This window comes from Oncorhynchus mykiss, chromosome 17 (assembly GCF_057628025.1).
Source record: "Oncorhynchus mykiss isolate SJ-2025 chromosome 17, ASM5762802v1, whole genome shotgun sequence".
Lineage (NCBI taxonomy): Eukaryota > Metazoa > Chordata > Actinopteri > Salmoniformes > Salmonidae > Oncorhynchus > Oncorhynchus mykiss.
The window spans coordinates 868,548-878,601 of record NC_143038.1 but is presented as its reverse complement, the minus strand read 5'-3'; the positions used below and the strand labels follow the sequence as shown (position 1 = coordinate 878,601).

At 42.7% G+C, this 10,054-nt stretch overlaps 1 protein-coding gene across 2 annotated transcripts; it reads left to right on the top strand.

Annotated features, from left to right (window-relative positions):
• The first annotated feature begins 2,891 nt into the window (after positions 1 to 2,891).
• LOC110485544 (4-aminobutyrate aminotransferase, mitochondrial-like) lies at positions 2,892 to 10,053 on the top strand. Of its 2 annotated transcripts, XM_036949229.2 has the most exons (16): positions 2,892 to 3,102; positions 3,284 to 3,374; positions 4,479 to 4,573; positions 5,009 to 5,038; positions 5,550 to 5,667; positions 5,804 to 5,853; positions 5,939 to 6,019; positions 6,273 to 6,365; positions 6,460 to 6,522; positions 6,620 to 6,683; positions 7,238 to 7,386; positions 7,575 to 7,712; positions 8,057 to 8,224; positions 8,555 to 8,701; positions 8,844 to 8,955; positions 9,397 to 10,053. In XM_036949229.2, exons 2-16 carry the CDS (start codon positions 3,305 to 3,307, stop codon positions 9,516 to 9,518), a joined length of 1,500 nt encoding a protein of 499 aa, XP_036805124.2. In that variant the 5' UTR covers positions 2,892 to 3,102; positions 3,284 to 3,304; the 3' UTR covers positions 9,519 to 10,053. The 2 variants fall into 2 exon arrangements, with proteins under 2 accessions (XP_036805124.2, XP_090060482.1); XM_090204356.1 differs by lacking the exons at positions 2,892 to 3,102; positions 3,284 to 3,374; positions 4,479 to 4,573; ... (1 more) ...; positions 5,550 to 5,667; positions 5,804 to 5,853 and having other exon boundaries at positions 5,991 to 6,019; positions 6,273 to 6,358.
• The last annotated feature ends 1 nt before the right edge of the window (position 10,054 follows it).

The following is a 10,054-nucleotide window of genomic DNA, read 5'->3' as shown; positions in this document are numbered from 1 at the left end:
CGTTCTCCTAGAGATTAATGTACTTTGGTGTGAAAAGTGAAAATCAATCCCAGAACAACAGCAAAGGACCTTGTGAAGATGCTGGAGGAAACCGGTACAAAAGTAAAACGAGTCCTATATCGACATAACCTGAAAGGCCACTCGGCAAGGTAGAAGCCACTGCTCCAAAACCGCCATAAATAAGCCAGGCTACGGTTTGCAACTGCACATGGGGACAAAGATCGTACTTTCTGGAGAAATGTCCTCTGGTCTGATGAAACAAAAATAGAACTGTTTGGCCATAATGACCTTCGTTATGTTTGGAGGAAAAAGGGGAACACCATCCCAACTGTGAAGCACGGGGGTAACAGCATCATGTTGTGGTGTTGCTTTGCTGCAGGAGGGACTGGTGCACTTCACAAAATAGATGGCATCACGAGGGAGGAAAATGATGTGGATATATTGTGGCAACATCTCAAGACATCAGTCAGGAAGTTAAAACTTGGTTGCAAATGGGTCTTCCAAATTGACAATGACCCCAAGCATACTTCCAAAGTTGTGGAAAATGGCTTAAGGACAACAAAGTCAAGGAATTGGAGTGGCCATCACAAGGCCCTTATCTCAATCCTATAGAAAATTTGTGGGCAGAACTGAAAAAGCGTGGGCGAGCAAGGAGGCCTACAAACCTGACTCAGTTACACCAGCTCTGTCAGGAGGAATGGGTCAAAATTCACTTATTGTGGGAAGCTTGTGGAAGGCTACCCAAAATGTTTGACTCAAGTTAATCAATTTAAAGGCAATGCTACCAAATACTAATTGAGTGTATGTAAAATACATAAAAGCTTAAATAAATAATTTTCTCTACTATTATTCTGACATTTCACATTCTGAAAATAAAGTGGTGATCCTAACTGACCTAAGACAGGGGATTTTTACTAGGATTAAATGTCAGGATTGTGAAAACCTGAGTTGAAATGTATTTGGCTAAGGTGTATGTAAACCTCCGACTTCACCTGTATTTATGCTGTAAATGTTGCAAAGATTTTGATCTTGTAATTATGTAATTGCAATACAATATGTATATGTTTGGAAAAGCAGTATTTGAAAACCTGTCCTCTGTATGCAATGCTGATTTAAAAAAAACATGTTGACAAATGTGTTTTATCAACGCTTTTGTATTCCAAGAGATGTAATGGGAATGCTGCCTATGTTAAACTGTACCAGAATGTAGTGCACATAAAGGCCAAGAGATGTAATGGGAATGCTGCCTATGTTAAACTGTACCAGAATGTAGTGCACATAAAGGCCAAGAGATGTAATGGGAATGCTGCCTATGTTAAACTGTACCAGAATGTAGTGCACATAAAGGCCAAGAGATGTAATGGGAATGCTGCCTATGTTAAACTGGACCAGAATGTAGTGCACATAAAGGCCAAGAGATGTAATGGGAATGCTGCCTATGTTAAACTGTACCAGAATGTAGTGCACATAAAGGCCAAGAGATGTAATGGGAATGCTGCCTATGTTAAACTGTACCAGAATGTAGTGCACATAAAGGCCAAGAGATGTAATGGGAATGCTGCCTTTGTTAAACTGGACCAGAATTTAGTGCACATAAAGGCCAAGAGATGTAATGGGAATGCTGCCTATGTTAAACTGGACCAGAATGTAGTGCACATAAAGGCCAAGAGATGTAATGGGAATGCTGCCTATGTTAAACTGGACCAGAATGTAGTGCACATAAAGGCCAAGAGATGTAATGGGAATGCTGCCTATGTTAAACTGGACCAGAATGTAGTGCACATAAAGGCCAAGAGATGTAATGGGAATGCTGCCTTTGTTAAACTGGACCAGAATGTAGTGCACATAAAGGCCAAGAGATGTAATGGGAATGCTGCCTTTGTTAAACTGGACCAGAATGTAGTGCACATAAAGGCCAAGAGATGTAATGGGAATGCTGCCTATGTTAAACTGGACCAGAATGTAGTGCACATAAAGGCCAAGAGATGTAATGGGAATGCTGCCTATGTTAAACTGTACCAGAATGTAGTGCACATAAAGGCCAAGAGATGTAATGGGTATGCTGCCTTTGTTAAACTGGACCAGAATGTAGTGCACATAAAGGCCAAGAGATGTAATGGGAATGCTGCCTATGTTAAACTGTACCAGAATGTAGTGCACATAAAGGCCAAGAGATGTAATGGGAATGCTGCCTATGTTAAACTGGACCAGAATGTAGTGCACATAAAGGCCAAGAGATGTAATGGGAATGCTGCCTTTGTTAAACTGGACCAGAATGTAGTGCACATAAAGGCCAAGAGATGTAATGGGAATGCTGCCTTTGTTAAACTGGACCAGAATGTAGTGCACATAAAGGCCAAGAGATGTAATGGGAATGCTGCCTATGTTAAACTGTACCAGAATGTAGTGCACATAAAGGCCAAGAGATGTAATGGGAATGCTGCCTATGTTAAACTGGACCAGAATGTAGTGCACATAAAGGCCAAGAGATGTAATGGGAATGCTGCCTATGTTAAACTGGACCAGAATGTAGTGCACATAAAGGCCAAGAGATGTAATGGGAATGCTGCCTATGTTAAACTGTACCAGAATGTAGTGCACATAAAGGCTTTAGCCAGGAAGGCTTTTATAAAGAGAAGTTAGTCACAGTTACATCTCAATGTTTTCATGCCAGAATAATAATCCAAAGGAATCATGTTAACCTGTCGTTCCAAAGTCTACCAATGCTTAACGTTTGACCTTTTGGAGAACTGGACATTTCAGGATGTAAGAATCTTGACCTCAGCAATGAATGAATACATGAAACGCACCCTGACCTGTCATAGAAGTCCTCTTACAAAACTGAGTTAATCTAAAACCAACCTATTTTGATCCATCCTGTATCTGCAATTATTACTGTCATGACCTGAGCCTTTAGTCTCCAGGAGAGCAGTCTAGTCAATGATAGTGGTGTGTGGTATACCGGACGATTCCGCACTGCCCTCCACCTCCACACCCGCTTCTCTAAATGGCTGTGGTTGAGATATAAAGGACTGTTGTGGAGTAAGGACGATGGCATACAGTCTTGTGGTTCCACCTGCATCACATTTTCACACTTCCACAGTGAGTGTTTCCTTTACATGTTAAACTACTGCGCAGTCAACCAGCATCATTTGATATGAATATTCTATTTTGAAGAGTTAACTGTATGTGTGATAACCTATTTTTTATTGGTATTTATGTGCAGAGTGTCAAGAAAAGATGAAAATCAACCTTTTTTTTGCATTCTTCTTTCTTGCTACAGCTACAGCGGTAGCTGAGGAGCATGGCCTCCGGTATTCTGAGCCGCCATCTTGCTTCCTCTCTGAGACCCAGCCGTGGGTTGTCTGCTTCAGGTAAGAGGAGAGAAACTTCTATATGGCGTACCATAGTAGATCTATCAAAATGGATGAATGCTACAACCATGTCTCTGTCACTAACAAATACAGTCGTGGGTGGTAAGTCTACAATTTACTCGAAAGGCGAGGCACTCTGGGAAATATTTCAATAAGGCTTTACGCGAAGCAGTGTGTTAATTTAACACTGTTCCTGTGTGTATATGCGTCCACAGACTCCACAGTGCTGATTTAACACTGTTCCTGTGTGTATATGCGTCCACAGACTCCACGGTGCTGATTTAACACTGTTCCTGTGTGTATATGCGTCCACAGACTCCACAGTGCTGATTTAACACTGTTCCTGTGTGTATATGGGTCCACAGACTCCACACTTTCAGTGCTGATTTAACACTGTGTTTTTGTTTGTTTTTTACACTGGAGAATTTGCTGTTTAGTGATAGGTAATGCTGGCTTCTCACATGCTATTTATAGAAAGATATTACCATAATGTTGAATATGTACTAACTAATAAGTTGAACACAATGACAATTGGAAGAAAGGAGATTGTGGAATGTCTTGTGAGTTTCTGAATGCATCGCTACATTGTGTTATTATCGCTACATTTTATCACCCGGTGGCAGGAGAACTTTTCTGCAACGCAGGACATTTTAAACTTGTGTATTTGAGGTTTTAAAAAGGCTTCTGAAGTTTGTCATTTCCACTTTGAAAATGTCAGACTTGATTTTCGCTTACGAAAAATGTTTCAAAAATGTCCATGAATTATCCTGTTACTGCAGGATTAATTTCCTGCAGTGGCATACTGGCTCAAATGAAGATCCTACATCTGTACTTTCTGTCAGTCAAACAAGCATCATGTCTTTGAGCCATACTGGCCATTCAACTTCCCAGAACAAGACACAACTGGAAAACACAGTTGATCATTAATTCCCACCTCTGTGCACTCCTCTTGATCCCACTCATTACAGATTAATATCTAGCTTCCTCGTGAGGTATTTGTGATTTGCCGTACTGTAACTTCCTACTAATTGGATGTGTTTTTGGCGTTGGCACAAAACTTAAGAACTCAAATAACCCATAGAATCTCGTTCCCATTTTCCATAGGACACCGCCATCAACAAACAACCGCTAAAAGAGTTGAGGAAGTTGAGTTTGATGGTCCTTGTATGAAGACGGAGGTTCCAGGTCCCAGATCTAAGGTAACTCAATAGATCAACGCCCGACCATATCACACCTAGGACCAGACCTACTAAGTTTATCACACTTTTGCAACGGCAAGAAAAATGACACTATTAAAGACAGTTTTACGGGATTGTGTTTCATTCTCGTATGGAAAAAAACATGTGCAAAAAAATGCTTAGTAAATCTGTCCCTCACTGCAATGTGCCAACTGTCTAACGGTATTGTTGTCTGTTAGTTCGGGTAGCAGGGATGGTAAGGGGAACAACATATTTTTTAACAATTTAAAACGGTCTATGAATGTTTGTGAAATATCTTGTGACTATTAACATTGGCCAGGCCAAAGCTCTCAGGGATCAATCAATTACACATCATTCAAAGCACTTTCAATTCAGGCCATGGTTGTTTCTTAAGTACTGGTAGTATCCATTCATCTCCACTGTTGTTCTCCACAGATCCTAGCACAACAACTGGAGAGTATTCAGGTAAGAAATACACATAACCCACTCAGATGTATATGATATAATATGAATGAAATGTCATGTCACTGCTGAAGGACAAAAAGAGAGGCGGTGAAGAGAAATGTCCACATCGAGAAAAAAGTGTCTTATTCTCCTTGACGTCCTCTGTCCACAAGTCATATCACATCGGATTTGTACGATGCGTCATGTGTAACGGCACCAGTAGCCTCTTCTCTGTCCCTCTTGAACATCTCTGTCCCCCTCTACAGAGTGTTGTCCAGGTGAACATCTCTGTCCCCCTCTACAGAGTGTTGTCCAGGTGAACATCTCTGTCCCCCTCTACAGAGTGTTGGCCAGGTGAACATCTCTGTCCCCCTCTACAGAGTGTTGTCCAGGTGAACATCTCTGTCCCCCTCTACAGAGTGTTGTCCAGGTGAACATCTCTGTCCCCCTCTACAGAGTGTTGTCCAGGTGAACATCTCTGTCCCCCTCTACAGAGTGTTGTCCAGGTGAACATCTCTGTCCCCCTCTACAGAGTGTTGTCCAGGTGAACTTCTTCTGTGACTATGAGGAGAGTAAAGGCAACTACTTGGTGGACGTGGATGGGAACCGCATGCTGGATGTCTACACCCAGATCGCATCCATACCCATAGGTGGGTATTCTATAGGACCCAGAGTTGTTCCTGGTCAGGTCACGTGGCCAGGAAAAACTCTTGGCCACAAGGATGAGTCAAAGCACTGAAAGACCCAAAGAATTCAAATGTACGTTTTTCTCTCTGTGATTTCCAGGATACAATCACCCGGCACTCACAAAAGTCATGGCGGATCCGAAGAATATGGTAAGCAGCAAGGTTGATCTTGAGAATTGAAAGACATTCGATTTGCCATTGATAATGTGTTACTATTTTCTACAATCTGTGTCAGGGAACGTTTGTCAACCGACCAGCTCTTGGGATGATGCCACCAGAGCAATTCTCTGAGAAGCTTGTCAACGGCCTGATGGCAGTAAGTTTGATTTCAAATACACCTCGGAATATAACACCACAGCCTGTTTAACACTATTACTAACCATGCATACATTTTCAAGACATATTGTGACACAGAGGACCACATTGGAAATAAGTGTTCCGTGATACTGTATTGTGTTGTCCCCTGACTTTGTACTTTATTAACGGATTCAAACCCAAGAATAAATGGAATTAAATCAAACAACTAAAGCTCTTACATGACTGGTGCACTTCCTCCATTTTTCCACTAGGTGGCACCCAAGGGCTTCAGTCGGGTCCAGACCATGGCCTGTGGATCCTGCTCCAATGAGAACGCCTACAAAGCCATCTTCATCTGGTACAGAGTAAGGGCAGGACCATGGATAGTAACGCAATTATGAAGTCTATATTAAATATGGGCTGTATATATAGCAGGCTTTTACTCTATGTGTTTCTTAGAACAAGATGAGAGGAACTCCGGAACCAACTCCAGAGGAAGTCAGAACTAGTGTCATCAACCAGGTAGGTAACTCACACTCCCTCACAACTCTCCTGTTTGTCATTTTGTTATATAGGGCCAGCAGTTTCTCAGTCTGGTGTTCTCTCGTTCTTTTTCCAGGTTCCTGGCTGCCCTGACCTGACTCTTCTGTCCTTCATGGGCGGATTTCACGGAAGAACTCTGGGTAAGACTTTAATATGTACTTACATAGTAGTTACTTAGGCTGATACAATCTGACTAGGGTACTGAGTGGGTACACACGGTACTTACATAGTAGTTACTTAGGCTGATACAATCTGACTAGGGTACTGAGTGGGTACACACGGTACTTACATAGTAGTTACTTAGGCTGATACAATCTGACTAGGGTACTGAGTGGGTACACACGGTACTTACATAGTAGTTACTTAGGCTGATACAATCTGACTAGGGTACTGAGTGGGTACACACGGTACTTACATAGTAGTTACTTAGGCTGATACAATCTGACTAGGGTACTGAGTGGGTACACACGGTACTTACATAGTAGTTACTTAGGCTGATACAATCTGACTAGGGTACTGAGTGGGTACACACGGTACTTACATAGTAGTTACTTAGGCTGATACAATCTGACTAGGGTGCTGAGTAGGTACACAAGGTACTTCCAACTGGGATGTAGGTAATTGCAATGACAATACATAGGTTTTAGAACCACCTAATATCAAGTCTGAACTCAAGGATCTTCTATTCTCCCAGGCTGTCTGGCCACCACTCACACCAAGGCCATACAGAAGCTAGACGTGCCGTCTTTTGACTGGCCCATCGCCCCCTTCCCCCAGCTGAGGTACCCCCTGGACCAGTTTGAGAGGGAGAATGCACGGGAGGAGGCACGCTGCCTGGAGGAGGTGAGTCTCTCTCTATATATACAGTATCTATTCTTCCTAATCTGACCATCCAACTGACTCTCATCCCTTATTCCTCTCATCAATCCATTCCCCTCATCCATCTGAACTATCCTTTCTTTCATTCTCCCCCCTCACCTTCATTCTTGCCTCTATTCCTCTCATCCCTTGTTCAATCCCTCCCATCTCAGGCGGAGGACCTGATAGTGAAGTGGAATCAGAAGGGTCGGCACGTGGCGGGGGTGGTGATCGAGCCAATCCAGGCAGAGGGAGGGGATAACCACGCCTCCTTCGACTTCTACAGGAAGCTCAGGGGAATCACCAAGAAGGTAGAGAAAGGATCCTTACTGGTTAGACAGAGTACAGAGCATCTGGAGGGATATGAATCATGCTGACAATCTAACTGATTTGATACTCTTGATTGTTAGTGAAAATGATCAAATTAGTAGATATTGAGTAGAATTCCTTTAATTGAGACTTGGTATAAGCCACACCTACTAAGGTATGTTTTATCAAATACTTCTTTAAATACATTGATTGGTAAATAATATGAAGCTATCAAGGTACACTCATCTAGAAATCCGTACTTTACTGTTTAAGTACACTGTAAACAGTATTGTGATTACACAGGTCTTTAGTCATTTCAACCTACTGACCTTTGTGTGTCCGTCAGCATGGCTGTGCCTTCCTAGTGGATGAGGTGCAGACAGGGGGTGGGTCTACGGGGAAATTCTGGGCCCACGAGCACTGGGGATTGGACGACCCCGCTGACATCGTCTCCTTCAGCAAGAAGATGCTGACAGGAGGATACTACCAGAAAGATAGCTTTCAGCCTGACAAGGTAGTGTGTGTGTGTATGTGTGTGTGTGTGTGTGTGTATGTGTGGTACTTTTATATCAACCTTTTTACCTTATTTTCTTTTCTTTCTCTTCTCCTCTCCTCTTATTTTCTCCTCCTCTTCTTTCTCTTCTCTCCTCACTTCTTCTCCCATCTCCTCTTCTCATCTCTTCTCTCCTCACTTCTTCTCCCATCGCTTCTTCTCATCTCTTCTCTCCTCTCCTCTTATTTTCTCCTCCTCTTCTTTCTCTTCTCTCCTCACTTCTTCTCCCATCTCCTCTTCTCATCTCTTCTCTCTGCTTCTTCTCTCCTCTCCTCTTATTTTCTTCTCCAGCCGTTCAGGATCTTCAACACGTGGCTTGGAGACCACACTAAGAACCTGTTGCTGACTGAGGTCATAAAGGTCATCAAGACAGAAAACCTGCTGGACCAGGCCAAGAGGTCAGGCAAGGTCATGCTGGAGGGACTCTACGACCTACAGGTGAGTTAGGGTCAAAGGTTAGGAGTCACTGTTAGGGGAGTGAAGAATGATCACTGTTTGTGTTATGAGTAGAGGGAGAGTGGTCGTTTGTAGTGTGTGTATGTATGAGACAGCATGCATCACCCGCTCCTCTCTCTTCAAGGATAAGTACCCCCACTTGCTCAGTAAAGCGAGGGGCATCGGGACGTTCTGTGCCATCGATGTTAAGGATGAAGACACACGCAACCTCCTCCTCCTCAAGGCCAGGAATAAGGGTAAGACTCTTAGCATGTAGGATGTGATGAATCCTCTAGGCCAGGAATAAGGGTAAGACTCTTAGCATGTAGGATGTGATGAATCCTCCAGGTCAGGAATAAGGGTAAGACTCTTAGCATGTAGGATGTGATGAATCCTCTAGGCCAGGAATAAGGTTAAGACTCTTAGCATGTAGGATGTGATGAATCCTCTAGGCCAGGAATAAGGGTAAGACTCTTAGCATGTAGGATGTGATGAATAAACTAAAAGAATAAGACTATCAATTTAGCAAGATTATCAAATGATTCAAGAACATGCAGGACAATATCCAGCATAATATTTACTAGCTTAGTATCAATAAGGTACATCCATATCACTTACATTCAGTAGTACTATCAAGTGAATCGTTGATTCGTTAGTAAAGAATGAATACTTTTTATGATGTTGTTTTCTTGTTCCAGGTGTGGTTCTAGGGGGCTGTGGAACCCAGTCTATCCGGTTCCGACCAGCTCTGGTGTTCACGGAACACCATGCTCATCTCTTCCTGGATATCTTTAATGACGCAATCGCTGAGCTCAAGTAGTCTACACAGGAATCCAATGTGGCCCTGCTCAAACAGACCCATACTGTCAATCTGCAGTGAAGAGGTTGACACTCCTCCAATCAATCAAATGTATTTACAAAGCCCTTTTAACATCAGCTGATGTCACAAAGTGCTTTTACAGAAATCCAGCCTAAAACTCCAAACGGCAAGCAATGCAGATGTAGAAGCACGGTGTCTAGGAAAAACTCCCTAGAAAGGCAGGAACCTAGGAGGAAACCTAGAGAGGAACCAGGCTCTGAGGGGTGGCCAGTCCTCTTCTGGCTGTACTGGGTGGAGATGAAGGGTATATGGCCATTAAGGCCAGATGGTTCTTCAAGATCTTCATAGACGACCATCAGGGTATACACTCCTGTATATTACTGTACATTATTTCACTCCAACTCTTTTATGAAAATGATTTCCATAAATGACTGTGGGATGATTGATTGCAATGGACTTTCTGAAGGTCAAATAACTGTAGACATTTTCTGCAGAGTGTTTTGTGTACTGTACCTTAAAATAAACCTGTCAAATAT